The 17,318-nt window shown below is 46.7% G+C and overlaps 1 protein-coding gene across 1 annotated transcript in view; it reads left to right on the top strand.

Moving 5' to 3' along the window:
- FHOD3 (formin homology 2 domain containing 3) overlaps positions 1-17,318 on the top strand; it is a 335,498-nt gene that overhangs the window by 269,503 nt on the left and 48,677 nt on the right. Inside the window, 4 exon segments of the mRNA XM_038770188.1 lie at positions 1,878-2,162; positions 5,769-6,363; positions 6,365-6,653; positions 14,186-14,344. Coding sequence (XP_038626116.1) covers positions 1,878-2,162; positions 5,769-6,363; positions 6,365-6,653; positions 14,186-14,344 — 1,328 coding nt within the window.

Below are 17,318 nucleotides of genomic sequence, written 5' to 3'. Positions count from 1 at the left end.
AGCACTGGGGCAATGCAAGCTAATCAGGTTGGACACAGTCCATGTCCCTCATGGGGCCCGCAGTCTTAATGCCCATTTTTCAAATGAGGGAACTGAGGCACAGAGTAGTGAAGTGACTTGCCCAAGGCCACAAAGGTGGCAAGTACAGAGTCTGGATTAGAACCCGGGTCCTTCTGAGTCCCAGGCCATGCTGCTTCTTGGTAAATATGATTGATTGATGCCTCAAGGTTTACTTTATCTCAGATGAAATGCGGCCTCTTTTTGAAAAGTAAAGGTAAAGTCCAGGCTAAATCTGAGAATGGGCTCTTTTCTCAGACCTCTCCAAAACAGCTTAGCAAGGGGGTGGTGGTCTCGTCCAGCAGACTCTTTTTCCCCAGGGATTTAAGAAGCTTCTCAAACAGCTGTGTGGGCAAGCTCCATCCATGCCCCGTGGGATGGAAAAGAGAGACCTAGCTCAGTTTGGGCAAGGCTGGTCTGCAGCCAACTCATTCCTGATATTGTCACCGCCGCCGTATCGTACCTCATTGAGGAAACTATTATCTGTTATACCTTTTTGGGAAGGACCTAAGTTGTGGAAAGAACCATAACTTTAAAGAGTCCTTCCCATACCCAAGGCAAAGTCAGAGGAAAGGCACAGTCACGCTCTTATTTTTTTCTCTCTACCTGTTTTTCCATCTCTCTTCATGACCCAGTTAATGGTAGTGTTTTACTCTCCAGAAAGCACCAGGCACCTGTTGTCTGATGGTTTTATAAATCATTCAGTGGCCCCGAGAGTCAAACCTCTAAACTAACTCTTCTGCAAAATTATGGATTAACTCCAAAGGGTGAGCTAATGTAATTCAAGCAGTCCATGACCTATTTATCGGATTTCATATTTACTTTTCGTTACCAATTTCATCCACCCATCCCTTGCCCTAGCGGCAGACCTCAAGATGGAATTTGAGAAGCAGCGTGGTCTAGTGGAAAGAACCCAGGCCTGGGAATGAGCAGGATCCGGTTTCTAATCTAGGCTCTGCCACTTGTCTGCTGTGTGACCTTGGGCAAGTCACTTCACTCCTCTGGGTCTGAATTACCTCATCTGTAAAATGGTGATTAAAATTGTGAGCTCTGTGTGGGACAGGGACCGTGTCAACCCAATCCTCTTATATCCACCCCAGCACTTAGTACAGTGCCTGGCATATAGTAAGTGCTTACCAAATACCAGAATTATTATTATCTGGGTTCTAATCCTGGCTCTGCCACTTCTCTGCTGTGTGACCTTGGGCAAGTCACTTCACTTCTCTGTGCCTCGGTTTCCTCAAATGGAGATGAAGACTGTGAGCCAAGCACTTAGTACAGTGCTCTGCACATAGTAAGTGCTCAATAAATACGAATTAATTTAATAATGGCATTTATTAAGAATGAATGAATGACAGGGACTGTGTCCAGTCTGATTACCTTGCATTTACCCCAGTCCTTAATACAGGCCCTGGCACATAGTAAGCACTTAACAAATACCACAATTATTACTATTATTATTATTATTATTATTATTATTATTATCATCTACCCCAGTGCTTAGTACAGGGCCTGGCACTTGGTAAGTGACAAATACCACAATTATTATTATTGCTATTATTATTATTATCATCTACCCCAGTGCTTAGTACAGGGCCTGGCACTTAGTAAATGACAAATACCACAATTATTATTATTAGTAGTAGTAGTAGTCATTTTTCTTTTTTTTAGCCAAAAAATAAGAGATGCAAAATAGGGAGACATGAAAATCGTCCCCCTTCTCCTCCTTTGTCAACCCTCACTGGTTTGGATGAGCGGGACTGAACGCTACGAGAAATGACCGTTAAAGCGAACTTTTTCTCCATTGTTCTCTCTCCCAGCGAGGCCCAGTTGTCCTGAACCAGCACGAGAGGCAGAGGCAGAAGCAGAACAGGGGGCATCCAAAGCACTCCGGGAAGTAGAATCTCCTGCAGAGGGACCAGACAGTGAGGTGGAGCCAGGAGAAGAGGGAGAGCCAGAAGAAAATGCAATTCTCAGTGAAAAAGAAAGGCAGAATGGGAAAGTGAATGAAAAAGACAACTGCTCCACTTCCAGCATTTCCTCAGCCAGCAGCACATTAGAGAGGAAAGAGAAAGAGGAACAGTTGACCAGTGGCAGTGGAGCTGGTAAATGTCCTTCTTTTCCTTAGCCGAGGCATTCTGAGAAAAATGCGGGGGAGAAGGGAAGCTTGTCTGCCTGATCAGGTCCCTGCCCACCGGTGGCTCTCTGAGGGCCTCTTGGAGATGGCATCATCATCATCATCATCATCAATTGTATTTATTGAGCGCTTACTATGTGCAGAGCACTGTACTAAGCACTTGGGAAGTACAAATTGGCAACATATAAAGACAGTCCCTACCCAACAGTGGGCTCAAAGTCTAAAAATCCTTGGCATCTCAAGGAGTAGATGTGTGGTAGATGTGTGTGCGTGTTTGCGTCTGCGTCTCGTACTGGTCCGTCCCATCTAGTCTCACTGCTTTACAGGAGGTGGCTTCCTCCCTCCCGTCTAATGAGTCTCTAGGGTGTGCTGGTTGGAGGTAAAAAGGTGGCTAATTCATTCATTCAATCGTATTTATTGAGCGCACTGTACTAAGCTCTTGTAAAGTAGAGTTCAGCAGCAGAGACATCCCTGCTCACAACGTGCTCACCGTCTAGAAGACGGGCTCACAGTCTTGATTGGACCGCAGGACTTGATTCCCAAGTGGCAAACTGTGACATTGGGAATAACCACAGTAGTCCTAGGAAAGTTGTCATAGGAGGAGTTGTAGCTTGAGAAGCCGCGTGGCCTGGCGGCTAGAGCACGAGCCTGGGACTCTGCTATTTGCATGCTGTGTGACCTTGGGCAAGTCACTTCTCCGTGCCTCAGTTACCTCATGGGTAAAATAGGGATTCAGTCCATGGTCTCCTTCATACTTAGATTGTGAGCCCACTGTGGGATAAGGACTGTGTCTAACCTGATTAACTTGTATCTACCTTAGCACTTAAAGCATTACTTGGCCAAAGTAACCCCGAATGAATACCATGATAATAATAATGTTATCAACTCAAACAACCCAAGATTATTTGACCGAAGTAACCCCGAACGAATACCATAATAATAATAATGTTATCAACTCAAACAACCCAAGCTTGAAGTACTGGAGACCAGCCCAAGTTTTAAGGATACCCTCAGTAACCCAACCTGGCTTGAAACAGGGAGGAAGGCAAATAATTATTCTCCCTTCATGGATGCCACTGAAATAGCCCAGTCATTGCCCTGATAGCTTCCTAGCCAGACCCTATCTTCCAGCAGCTCCTGGGTTCTTTCTCCCTGGGCCCCCTTCTGGGTTCAGAGGCAAGCATCCAGGACATCGGTCACCTGTGACTAGCATTTTGGCCAATTTTCAGGAAAAACACTGGAAAAAACTCAAGAGCGTTTGCAGTTTCTAGGAAAGAGGCCAGTGTCTCTCATTCTTTTTCTTGGTTCCGTGAGAAGCAGCATGGTCCACCGGATAGAGCACGGGTTTGGTAGTCAGAAGGATCTGGGTTCCAATCCCGGCTCTGCCACTTGTCTGCTGTGGGACCTTGGGCAAGTCCCACACTTCTCTATGCTTCAGTTCCCTCATCTGTCAAATGGGGATTAAGACTTTGAGCCCCAGGTGGGACAGGGACTGTGTCCAGCCTGATTAGGTTGTATCTACCCCAGCGCTTAGTACAGTGCCTGGTACTGCGTAGTAAGCAAGGGAGAAACGACTGATGGTGAGGTTCACGTAGGAGTGTGTAGTTGACTGAAGAGGCCAATGTGGGATTTACACCCCAGCCATATGGTGAACAAAAGATTGGCCTTGGTTGTATTGTTGCCCTTAATGTTTGAAGCTCCTGGTGCTGTTTTTCGCTTCTGCCTCCTTGCCTCTGTTTCCACCTGAAGCCAGCCTTCATTCATTCATTCATTCAATCGTATTTACTGAGCGCTTACTGTGTTCAGAGCACTGTACTAAGCGCTTGGGAAGTACAAGTCGGCAACATATAGAGATGGTCCCCACCCAACAACAGGCTCACAGTCTAGAAGGGGGAGACAGGCAACAAAACAAAGCATGTGGACAGGTGTCAAGTCATCAAAATAAATAGCAATAAAGCTAGATGCACATCATTGACAAAATAAATATAGTAAATATGTACAAGTAAAATAGAGAAATCTGTACAAACATATATACAGGTGCTGTGGGGAGGGGAAGGAGGTAGTGCGGGGGGGATGGGGAGGAGGAGAGGAAGGAGGTAGGGCGGGGGGGGATGGGGAGGAGGAGAGGAAAAAGGTGGCTCAGTCTGGGAAGGCCTCCTGGAGGAGGTGAGCTCTCAGTAGGAGAGCTACAGGCCTAGCTCAACCAGCTGGGATTCTACTGAGGCTTCTGCCATCTCCCATCATCCTCCCTGAATTAAGGAGATGGTTAGCTGGCCAGGCATCCAAATATTCCTCAAGAATCAGTGGTTCTTCTTCGGGAGTGGCGGGAATAGCTATAGAAGAGGTTGGGGAGAGGTCTTCCCTGATCCGTCTTTCATCTTCCCACCCTATCGCTCTCCCTCCCGACCCCCAGGGCCTCTTCAGCCCTTTAATCTCACCTAAATCATTGATCACTCCCACCTCCCCACTGATCAACACTTTTATCCAGATCTTTAGACCCTGTTGCTTCTTCCTACCTGTAATTTATTTTAATGGCAGTTCCCTGCCGCCTCTCTGGATGGTAGTCTCCTTGAGAGTAACTCTGTTGTACCTTCACAAGCGCTTAGTACACTGCTCTGCAAAGAGAAAATGGTCATTCAGTACTTTTGGGACAACCTGATCACCTTGTAACCTCCCCAGTGCTTAGAACAGTGCTTTGGACACAGTAAGCACTTAATAAATGCCATTATTATTATTATTATTTGGTTGGGTTTGAGCCAGAACAGTGACATCTCTAAGACTCTGTTTGCACCTTCAAGCCTTATTTAGGTCAAATCTCCTCTGGGAGATGGATAGAACACAGTCCTGGGAGTCAGAGGGTCATGGGTTCTAATCCTGGCTCTGCCACTTAAGTTCTGTGTGACCTTGGGCAAGTCACTTCACTTCTCTGTGCCTCAGTTACCTCATCTGTAAAATGGAGATGAAGACTGTGAGCCCCATGTGGGGCAGGGACTGTGTCCAACCTGATTACCTTGTATCTACCCCAGTGCTTAGTATAGTGACTGGCACCTAGTAAGTATATGTTGCCAACTTGTACTTCCCAAGCGCTTAGTACAGTGCTCTGCACACAGTAAGCACTCAATAAATACGATTGATTGATTGATTGAAGTGCTTAACAAATACCAGTTGGAGAAGCAGCGTGGCTCAGTGGAAAGAGCCCGGGCTTTGGAGTCAGAGGTCATGGGTTCAAATCCTGGCTCTGCCAATTGTCAGCTGTGTGACTTTGGGCACTTCTCTGGGCCTCAGTTACCTCATCTGTCAAATGGGGGTTAAGTTGTGAGCCCCACGTGGGACAACCTGATCACCTGGTAACCTCCCCAGCGCTTAGAACAGTGCTTTGCACATAGTAAGTGCTTAATAAATGCCATTATTATTATTATTATTATTATTATTATTATTATCATCATTATTATTAGCTCACACTCTAAAATTCCCTGGGTGAGGCTGAGCTCCACCTTTCCACAGGGTCTGTTGTTTTCTGCTTCGCTTTTCTGTCCCAGTCACGTTTTCATTCGTTCCGTTTATGCGATTTTAGGTTCGTGGTCCCAGCCCCCTGAGGATGCTGATGTGAATGCACAGTGCGGCAACATCCTCAACAACAAACGCTTCATGCTGGACATGCTGTATGCCCATAATAAGAAAGCCAAGGATGAAGAGGAGAAAGAGCCGGAGAAGACGACGGAGGAAAAGGAGGCGGAAGAGGAAGGCGAGGAGCCCGTCACCACCTTAGCCGGCCGGATCTCTATCCTACAGGCCAGCGCCCAGACCAAAGAGGAGAGCGTCAAGAAGACGGAAGGCCGCGGCTTGGACAACCAGGGCAGCGTGAAGGCCTTCGCGGAGAAATTCGACAGCGGCGAGCTGGGCAAGTGCTCATCCTCACCCGAGAGCGAGCCGGGCGAGAAGTTCTCCGAAAGCAGCCAAACGCAGCCCAAGAAAGAGTCCGACTACATCTGGGATCAGCTCATGGCCAATCCCAGGGAACTGAGGATCCGTGACATGGATTTTACGGACTTGGGGGCCGAGGACGACCTGGACGTGTTAGACATGGAGGTGGGCCCCGGGGACTCCCCAGTCCCCCCGCCCCCTCCACCGCCTTCTTTCCTGTGCTTCCCCCCTCCTCCGCCGCCCCCTCCGTTCGGCTGTCCCCCCCCCACCCCCTGCCCACCCTAATTTATTGGCTCCCGCCGCGCTGCTCAGCTCCCCTCAGGGTTCAGGATCGCCTCAGGTGCCCCGGGCGTTCGTGAAGAAGAAGAAGACCATCCGTCTGTTTTGGAACGAGGTACGGCCCTGCCAGTGGCAGTGTAAAAATGACAAGCGCTGTAAAGAATTCCTCTGGTCAAAACTGGAACCTATTAAAGTGGACACGTCCAAACTGGAGCACCTCTTTGAGTCCAAGTCCAAGGAACTGCCTGTGACCAAGGTAAACCGTGCCCTCCTGTCTTCCCCTGGGGGTGAGGTTGGGCCCCCTGCGGGGCTTATGTCACTGTACTGAGCGCTGGGGTCGATATCATCAATCGTATTTATTGAGCACTTACTATGTGCAGAGCACTGTACTAAGCGCTTGGGAAGTACAAATTGGCAACATATAGAGACAGTCCCTACCCAACAGTGGATTCATTCCGTCAGTCGCATTTATTGAGCGCTTACTCTGTGCAAAGTACTGACCTAAGCGCGTGGGAGAGTATAGTCGAACAAGAAACAACCCGCCACAAGCCCTGCCCTGCCCACGATGAGCTTAGAGTCTATAATTGGGTTGCATATATACCCTGCCCCTCATGGGGCTCACGGTTTTAATGTCCATTTTATAGATGAGGTAGCTGAGGCACAGAGAAGCGAAATGATTTACCCAGTGTCACCCCCGTAACAAATACCACAATTATTATTTTCAGCTTAATGGTCTGAGTAGTCCGTGGGGGCAGCATCATCATCATCATCAATCATATTTATTGAGCGCTTACTGTGTGCAGAGCACTGTACTAAGCGCTTGGGAAGTACAAGTTGGCAACCTATAGAGACAGTCCCTACCCAACAGTGGGCTCACAGTCTAAAAGGGAGAGACAGAGAACAAAACCAAACATACTAACAAAATAAAATAAATAGAATAGAGATGTACAAGTTAAATAAATAAACAGAGTAATAAATATGTACAAGCATATATACATATATACAGGTGCTGTGGGGAAGGGAAGGAGGTAAGGGGGGGTGATGGAGAGGGGGACGAGGGGGAGAGGAAGGAAGGGGCTCAGTCTGGGAAGGCCTCCTGGAGGAGGTGAGCTCTCAGTAGGGCCTTGAAGGGAGGAAGAGAGGCCTTGAAGGGAGGAAGAGAAGGCAGCACAGAGTAATAGCAGGGAAGGAGGCCTTAGAAATGGTTCTGGTCAGCTTGGTGCCCCGATTTCCACAGAAAGCGCTGTGCAGGAGGAGTAGAGGATTAGAGAGGGCGAAGTGGGGAGAAGCCAGGGAAAAGAGCCCATGTGAAAGATGGGGAAAGTTCTTCGGGGCGCTTGGCATCAAGCAGGTGCTGACAGAGGGAAGGAGCCGGGAACATAAGAGAAATGAAAATTCCGCTAGCTTTTCCTAGCAAAAAGAGCCCAGGACAGGGAATCGGGAGCTGGAGACCCCACTCTGCCACCTGTCTTCTGTGTGACCTTGAACAACTCACTGGACTTCCCCATGCCTCAGTTCCCTCCTCTGTAAAATAGGGGTGAGATGCCTGCCTCTCTGTCGCACAGATTCTGTGCCCTGTGTAATGATATTAATAACAACTGTGGTATTTGTTAAGTCTTTACTATGTGCCAGGGACTTTACTAAGAACTGGGTAGATACAAGGAAATTGGGTTGGACACAGTCCCTGTCCCACCTTAGGCTCATCCCCATTTTACAGGTGAGGTAACTGAGGCACAGAGAAGGGAAGCGGCTTGCCCAAAGTCACACAGCAGGCAAAGCAGCATGGCTTAGTGGAAAGAGCCCGGGCTTGGGAGTCAGAAGTAATCCTGGCTCCGCCACTTGTCTGCTGTGTGACTTTGGGCAAGTCACTTGACTTCTCTGTGCCTCAGTTACCTCATCTGTAAAATGGGGATTGAGACTGCGAGCCCCTCGTGGGACAATCTACTTACCTTGTGTCTACCCCAGCGCTTCGAACAGTGCTTGGTACATAGTAAGTGCTTAACAAATACCGTAATTATTAAATACCATAATTATTAAATGGCAGGGCTGGGATTAGAACCCAGGTCCTCCTGACTCCCGGGCCCGTGCTCTGCCTTCTAGGGGCTCTGTCAAGTCCGAGTCTCTTCTGTCTGCCTCAGCGCTTATCACAGTGCTTGGCACATAACAAGTGCTTAAGAAGTCCCATTGTGATTATTAAGATGAAGGGGAATAATAATAATAATAATGATGACATTTGTTAAGCGCTTACTAGGTGCAGAGCACTGTTCTAAGCGCTGGGGGGGATACAAGGTGATTAAGTTGTCCCACAAGGGGCTCACAGTCTTAATCTCCATTTTACAGATGAGGTAACTGAGGCTCAGAGAAGTGAAGTGACTTGCCCAAGGTCACACAGCAGACAGGTGGTGGACTCGGGATTCGAACCCATGACCTCTGACTCCAAAGCCCGTGCTCTTTCCATTGAGCCACGCTGCTTCGGAGAAGCAGGGGAAGGGCCAGACCACTGAGGCAAGGGTTCCTGGAAACAGGTGCGACCAACTGTCGTCTTGTTTCTAATCCTCTACCATAATTTCCACCAAACACAGCTTTAACCAGCCACTTCCTCATGCCGGCTCACAAGATGTTTTTCATTAGACACACAAGTGTGCAACAAAAAAAGAAAACAAAAAGAAGCTTCTTACAGCCCCATATCTTAACGGGGAGCGAGCCCTGTCAGAAACTTGCACCTAAAGAGAGTCAGTATGATAAGGTTTATAAACCCCCCAACTTTCTTTCCCTCCCACCCGGCTTCACCTCTTCCAAGGAGAAAGGAAGTTTATATCCCAGGCTTACAACTTAGTAGGAATCGGAGAAGGAGCTCGGCCTAGTGGATAGAGCACGGGCACGGGAGTCAGAAGGACCTGGGTTCTAATTCTGCCTCCGCTGCTTGTCTGTTGTGTGGTCTTGGGCGAGTCACTTCACTTCTCTGGGCCTCAGTGACCTCATCTGTAAAATGGGAATGAAAATTGTGAGTCCATGTGGGATGTGGATTAGCTTGTATCTACTCCAGCGCTTAGTAGAGTGCCTGGCACATAGAAAGTGCTTAACAAATACTATAAAAAAAAAATCAGAGAAGGCTCCAATTTGCCCTGCCTCTCCCATCCCCAGACACCCCCTTCTTCATCAACCAGTCAGTGATATTTATTGAGTGTTTGTTGTGTGCAGTGCACTGTACTAAGCGCTTGGGAGAATACAATGCTAAGGACATGGTAGACACAATTCCTGCCCTCAAGAAACTGTGAGTCTGTGAGTTTCTTGGTCTCTGCTGAAATCCCCAGTTTCCCCTTTTGGCTTCCTCTTATCTTCCCCATTCCCTCAGTTCTGCCGCCTCCTTCTTCTACTCTTCTATTTATTTTTTTTTTTTAATTCTGCCTTTTTAACTTTAACCATCTGCCCGCTTGTCACTTAGAGGCAGCTGGGCAGTGTTTGAATGTGTGCTTTAAAAGCTAAATTGGGAGCTATTCAAGGGTTCTTCATTTAGCTCCTTTAATAAAAAAATTAAAAAGCTATGCCAGCCCAGATGGATGGGAAAAGACATACACCAAATTTCCCTTCTGCGCTCAGCCCCTGCAAACCCTGGCCTCCAGACCCCCAAGAGAAATCCAAAGAAACCCCCGGCTTACCCCCCCGCGTCCATGGAGCTAGTCTGCCAGGTTTTCCCAGACAGCCAGACGGCTTTTTCGTTTTCTTTCAGGAAAAGCAAGGAACTTTGGCCCCTGACTGGGGTGCATTTCTATGGCCCCAGATCTGCTTTCTCAATCCATAGTCACCTGCAAAGCAGGAGGCGAAATGAGAGACATCAACAGATATACATCTTAGTACCAATAATGTTATTTAAAATAGTAATAATAATGGGGTGTCGGTTGAAGCAGAGTGGTCTAGTGGCTAGGGCATGGACCTGGGCTCTAATCCTGGCTCTACCGCTTGTCTGCTGTGTGACTCTGGGCCTCAGTGACCTCATCTGTAAAATGGGGATTAAGACTGTGAGCCCCATGTGGGACAGGGACTGTGTCCAACCTGATTACTTGTATCTACCCCGGTGCTAAGTATAGTGACTGGCATATAGCAAGTGCTTTACAAATAACATAATCATTACTGTTATTATTATTATTAATAAGCACTCACTGTATGCTAAGCCTTGGGATAGATACAATACAATCAGCTCAGAGTTGCCATCCTATATGGGGCTTACAGTCTAAGAGGAAGGGAGAACAGATATTTCACCCCCTTTTTTACAGATGAGGAAACTGAGACCTTGAGGACTTGCCCAAGTTTGACTGAAAGTGGCAGAACCAGGATTAGAAACCAGGTGGTCTGACTCCTAGCTAGTCGTATGCGTTATCCACTAGGCCCTGAATTCTTACTTGCGTCAAAACCAAATCTCTCATGCTGCTGTCGCCCCATGTCTGTTTTGGGGAGCCAGTGATTGGACTCTAGCATTTGCTTCTTGTAGAGCATTATCCTCCTTCCATCAGCCATTTATTTATTTATTTTACTTGTACATATCTATTCTATTTATTTTATTTTGCTAGTATGTTTGGTTTTGTTCTCTCTCTCCCCCTTTTAGACTGTGAGCCCACTGTTGGGTAGGGACTGTCTCTGTATGTTGCCAACTTGTACTTCCCAAGTGCTTAGTACAGTGCTCTGCACACAGCGCTCAATAAATATAATTGATGATGATGATGATCAGCCTCCTCTTCCCTCTCCTCAACACTCCTTGTTCCTTCAGCCTTTCCTTATAGGCCTTTTTTCTAAGCTTCTAATCAACTTTGTGGCTGTCCTCTGAATGGCATTAATTAAGCACTTGCTGTATGCAGAGGACTACATTATGCACTTGGCAGAGCACAATACAATAGAGTTGGTAGACCTGTTCCCTGTCCGCAGGGGGCTTACCGTCTATAATAATGATAATTGTGGTATTTCTTTAAGCGTTTACTGTGTGCCAGGTACTGTACTAAGCACTGGCGTCCAAACTGATTTTGTCATATCTACCCCAGCACTTAGAACAGTGTCTGGCACACAGTAAGTGCTTAACAAGCATCTTAAAAAACCCATCGAAGTAGGTGATTCTGGTAAAATGGCTGAATTAGGGTAATCAGTGGCAGTCAATCTCAGCCAAGAGAGGAAACTAGCTGAAGAACAGGAAACGAACTGTACAGCCCCTGAGCAGGGGCCTGTTGGGTATTATTACTATTATTATTATGGCAATTAAGTGCTTACTATGTGCCCAGAACTGCTCTAAACACAGGGGAAGATTCATTCATTCATTCAATCATATTTATTGAGTGCTTACCGTTTGCAGAGCACTCTACTAAGCTCTTGGGAAGTACAAGTTGGCAACATATAGAGACGGTCCCTACGCAACAACGGGCTCACAGTCTAGAGGGGGGGAGACAGACAACAAAACAAAACATATGGACAGGTGTCAAGTCATCAGAATAAATAGAAGTAAAGCTAGATGTACATCATTAACAAAATAAATAGAATAGTAAATATGTACAAGTAAAATAAATAGAGTAATAAATCTGTATAAACATACAGGTGCTGTGGGGAGGGGAAGGAGGTAGGATTGGGGGGGAGAGGAAAGAGGGGGCTTAGTCTGGGAAGGCCTCCTGGAGGAGGTGAGCTCTCAGTAGGGCTTTGAAGGGAGGAAGAGAGCTAGCTTGGCGGATGTGTGGAAGATACAAGTTAATCAGGTTGGATACAGTCCCTGTCCCACATGGAGCTAGCACTCTTAATCCCCATTTTCCATATGAGGTAACTGAGGCCCAGAGAAGTGAGGTGACTTGCCCAAGGTCAGGCAACAGACGTGTGGCAGAGCTGGGATTAGAAACGGGTCCTTCTGACGCCTAGGCCCATGCCCTCTCCATTAGGCCCATAAGCGCTTAGTACAGTGCTCTGCACACAGTAAGCGCTCAATAAATACAATTGATTAGGCCACACTGCCTCATCTGAACCCTCGGTAGCAACTGCAACTTAGAGCGTAGAGAGCCATTGTTCCTGAGCTGGGCTCTGATCCCTGGCTCCTTGGCTCCTCCAGCCAAGCCAAACTCTTGACTTCCCTTGACCTTCCCGGTCGGTCCCCTCGCTCCCCGAGGAGCGGTCCTTGGCCAACGGAATTTGCCGGGAGAAGCCACCAGGGCGTGGATCATGCTGAGTCTTGGGTCAGAGGAAGGCAAATAATAATAGTAACGATAATAATGATGGCATTTGTTAAGCGCTTACTATGTGCCAAACACTGTCCTAAGCAAGCTAATCAGGTTGTCCCCACATAGGACTCATAGTCTTAATCCCCATTTTACAGATGAGGTAACGGAGGCACAGGGAATTAATTAATGATGGCATTTATTAAGTCCTTACTATGTGCAAAGCACTGTTCTAAGCGCTGGGGAGGTTACAGGGTGATCAGGTTGTCCCACATGAGGCTCACAGTCTTCACCCCCATTTTACTATTATTTATATATATATTTATATTTATATATTGAGTACAGTCAGTACTCAATAAATATGATGGAATGAACGAACCCAGGTCCTTTCGACTCCCCAGGCTTGGGCTCAGTCCTCTATGCTACAGTGCCTTCTCTAAGAGTCTTCAAAGCCAAATAATTATAATAATAATAATAATGGTAGCATTTATTAAGCGCTTACTTTGTGCAAAGCACTGTTGTAACCTCCCCAGCGCTTAGAAGGTGATCAGGTTGTCCCACGGGGGGCTCACAGCCTTAATCCCCATTTTATAGATGAGGTAACTGAGGCCCAGAGAAGTGAAGTGACTTGCCCAAAGTCACACAGCTGACAATTGGTGGAGCCGGGATTTGAACCCATGACCTTTGACTCCAAAGCCCGGGCTCCTTCCACTGAGCCATGCTGCTTCTCTATGGATTATCAAGGTTCTGGGTCCCCCGGGGTCTCCACATGGTGCGTCCAACCTCTGAGCTGCTGGGACTCTCCGGGACAGTCTTTTCGCAGCTGGGGTGGGGCAATTTGCTCTTCCTCCCCAAGGGAGTTGAAGGAGAAGCAGCGTGGCTCAGTGGAAAGAGCCCAGGCTTTGGAGTCAGAGGTCATGGGTTCAAATCCCGGCTCTGCCAATTGCCAGCTGTGTGACTTTGGGCAAGTCACTTCACTTCTCTGGGCCTCAGTTAGTTACCTCATCTATAAAATGGGGATTAAGACTGTGAGCCCCCCGTGGGACAACCTGATCACCTTGTAACCTCCCCAGCGCTTAGAACAGTGCTTTGCACAAAGTAAGCACACTTAATAAATGCTATCATTATCATTATTATTATTTTTATTATTTGGCTTTGAAGACTCTTAGAGAAGGCACTGTAGCATAGTGGACTGAGCCCAGGCCTGGGGAGTCAGAAGGACCCAGGTTTGCTCATTCAATCGTATTTATTGAGTGCGGAGCAATGTACTAAGCCCTTGGGAGAGTTCAATATCACAATAAACAGACTCATTCCCTGCCCACGACGAGGTTACAGTCTATAGGGTTCTAATCCTGGCTCTGCCACTTGTCCACTGTGTGACCATGGGTAAGTCACTTGACTTCTCTGGGCCTCAGTTCCCTCAACTGTAAAATGAGGATTAAGATGGATTAAGGTGGGACATGGACTGTGTCCAACCTGATTAGCCAGTGCTCATTAAAGTGTCTGGCACCCTGTAAGTGCCTAACAGTTACCATTAAAAAAAAAAAAAAGGCAGGTGGGATCAGAGTAGATGAATTTATCTTATTTCTGTGTTTTTCCCCCAAAGAAAACTGCTGCAGATGGAAAGAGACAGGAGATCATTGTGTTGGACTCCAAGCGGAGCAACGCTATTAATATTGGCCTGACTGTGCTTCCCCCGCCCCGGACCATCAAGATCGCTATTTTGAATTTCGACGAATACGCCTTGAACAAGGAAGGAATAGAGGTGAGAGACAATCATTTATTCTTCTTTCACTCCAGAAAGGATCTTGAAATTTCAGGCAAGCAGTGTGTTTTTTGTTTTTGTTTTTTTTCTGGGTAGGAGAAAGAGGACTTCTCTGATTTTTGGTTTTAATTAAGGGAGACAATTCCAGGCGTATTTTCATGGAGAGAAGGGTCTCTCGTTCCCTAGTTGGAACTGTGATGTTGGCTTGTGAATGTGCAGGTTTTCCCTTCCAAATGGCAACTCTTTCTCCAGCAGGCCCCAGTAGGCACATTTTCATTCATTCATTCAACCATTTTGAGCGCTTACTCTGTGCGGAGCACTGTATTAAGTGTTTGGGAAAGTACAGTCCAACAAAAAACAATGGCATTCCCTTCCCACAAGAAAGTAATGGATCTTACCAAAATAACTACTTAGCATCTAGGTGGATGGTTTTACTCATCAGCAGTATTGACTTTCATTTAGGTTCTGATAGAAAGGAGTCAGAAGGACCTGAGTTCTCGTCCTGGCTCCACCACTTATCCTCTGTGTGATCTTGGATAAGTCACTTCATTTCTCTGTGCCTCAATTCCCTCGTCCGTAAAATGGGGATTAAGACTGAGAACCCCATGTGGGACAGAGACTGTGTCGAACCCGATTATCTTGTATCTACCCCAGAACTTAGAACAGTGCCTGGCATGTAGTGAGCATTTAACAAATACCACAATTATTATTATTATGATGGGTCCAATTCTGTCTGAAGCGGAGCCATACAAAGTGACCACTTTTGAATAGGGGGAGAAGAAATTCCATCTACTTGCATTCTTCCTAATTTTTTTTTTTTCCAAATGGTTTTTGTTAAGTGTTTACTTGGTGCCAGGCCCTGATCTAAGCGCTGGGATAGATTCAAGGTGATTGGGTTAGACACATTCTCTATCCCACACTGCACTCACAGTCTTAATCCCCATTTTACAGGCAAGGTCACTGAGGCCCAGAGAAGTGAAGGGACTTGTCCAAGGGCAAACAGCAGGCAAGTGGCAGAGCTGGGATTGGAACCCAGGTTCCCAGGGCTGTGCTCTGTCCACTAGGCCATGCTGTTTTTCTCTTTCCCAGTATACAGTATATGCTTTGTACATAGTAAGCATGTAATAAATACTGTTAGAGCTAGCTAGCCCAGAGGACCTAGAGAATTTGTTTTTGTTTTATTTTTATGGTATTTGCCAATTACTTACTATGTGTCAAGCACTGTTCTAGCCACTGGACTAGATACAAGTTTCTCAGGTTGGACACGGTCCCTGTCCCACGTGGGGCTCACGGTCTGAGGGGGAGTAGAATTGAAAATTGAATAGAATTTTAAAGTGAACGAAACTGAGGCACAGAGAAATGAAGCGACTTGCCCAAGGTCACACAGAGGACCCAGGTCCTCTGACTCCCGGGCTCATTTTCTTTCCACTAGGCCACACTGCTTCCTTTGTAAAAGCCTAAAGGAAAAGGAAAAAATGAAGTATCCGAGTTTTCCAACCTAGGCAAGTATGGGTACCTTAGAAAGAGGCCCATGGAACCTTGTAAATTATGCACTGTTGGGTAGGGACTGTCTCTATATGTTGCCAATTTGTACTTCCCAAGCGCTTAGTACAGTGCTCTGCACTCAGTAAGCGCTCAATAAATATGATTGATGATGATGATGATGTACTCCCTGAAGGACAAGGATTCTCTGATGGTATTTGTTAAGTTCTGGGGCACAGAAAAGCAAATCGAGTTGGATCCAATCCCTGTCCCTTCTGGGGCCACAGTCTCAATCACAGTAGGAAAACAGTGTGGCTCAGTGGAAAGAGCCCGGGCTTGGGAGTCAGAGGTCATGGGTTCTAATCCCCGCTCCATCGCTTGTCACCTGTGTGACTTTGGGCAGGTCACTTCACTTCTCTGGCCCTCAGTTACCTCGTCCATAAAATGGGGATGAAGACTGTGAGCCCCACATGGGACAATCTGATGACCTTGTATCTACCCCAGCGCTTAAAACAGTGATTGGCACATAGTAAGTGCTTAACAAATACCAACATTATTATTAGTATCCCCATTTTCCAGATGAGTTCAACTGGGGTCTAGAGAAGTGACGTGTCTTGCCCAAGGTGTCACAGCAGACAAGTGGCAGAGTCAGGATTAGAACCCATGACTTTCTTTCTGACCACTAGGCCCCAGCACTTGGTACAGTGCTCTGCACACGGTAAGCGCTCAATAAATACGATTGAATGAATGAATAAGCCTTTTTATGTAACTCTCCATTCTTCTCAGACTGGAAGTGCCCTGTATTGACAGGGACTGAGTTTGCTATGTTTATCCTTTATCTTCTCTTTTGTTCCTCCGACCTATAATTTATTTTAGAGTTGGTCTCCCCCTCAATATTGTATACCCCTTGAGGGCAGGGGTCAGGGCTACCGACTCTCTTGCACTCTCCCAAGCCCTTAGTACAGTGCTCTGCACCCAGAAAGCATTGAGTAAATAGCATTGACTGATAGCTAGACGTCCTCAAAATTTTGTTTAGGGTTCCCAGACAGGACCTCCCTGCCTCTGGAGAGAAACTTTGAGGTGGACAGCAAAGGAGAAGCAGACACGTCCAGTGCTGGCGACGATCTGTGGAAGGGAACAGAGAGAGGCTGAGAATGATTATGAGGTGTAGCTCCCCTGTTGCCCCACTTAGTCTTAATGTTCTTTTTATTGTCCACGAAGTGTAAAAAAACAATAAAAGAAATTGGCAGATGGTAGACGCATCAATCTTCAGGGCTGAGCAAATGGTTCAAATTAGTCATAGAGTGAAAAACAAAAGTAAGAATCTTTTATTACTTTCTCAGCAAAGGACCAAGAAAGCCGGACGGGTAGGATGAAACTATTTGCAAAAGCAGCGTAGAAAGCATTGACGACTGCAGCGACAGAATTAGCCTGATTTTAGGTGAAACGACTAAGGTTATGTCGGTGTAAAATTCCGATCGCGGCTGTTGAA

This window comes from Tachyglossus aculeatus, chromosome X3 (assembly GCF_015852505.1).
Source record: "Tachyglossus aculeatus isolate mTacAcu1 chromosome X3, mTacAcu1.pri, whole genome shotgun sequence".
Classification (NCBI taxonomy): Eukaryota; Metazoa; Chordata; class Mammalia; order Monotremata; family Tachyglossidae; genus Tachyglossus; species Tachyglossus aculeatus.
The sequence above is the reverse complement of the archived record's forward strand: the minus strand, read 5'-3'. Positions and strand labels throughout refer to the sequence as shown.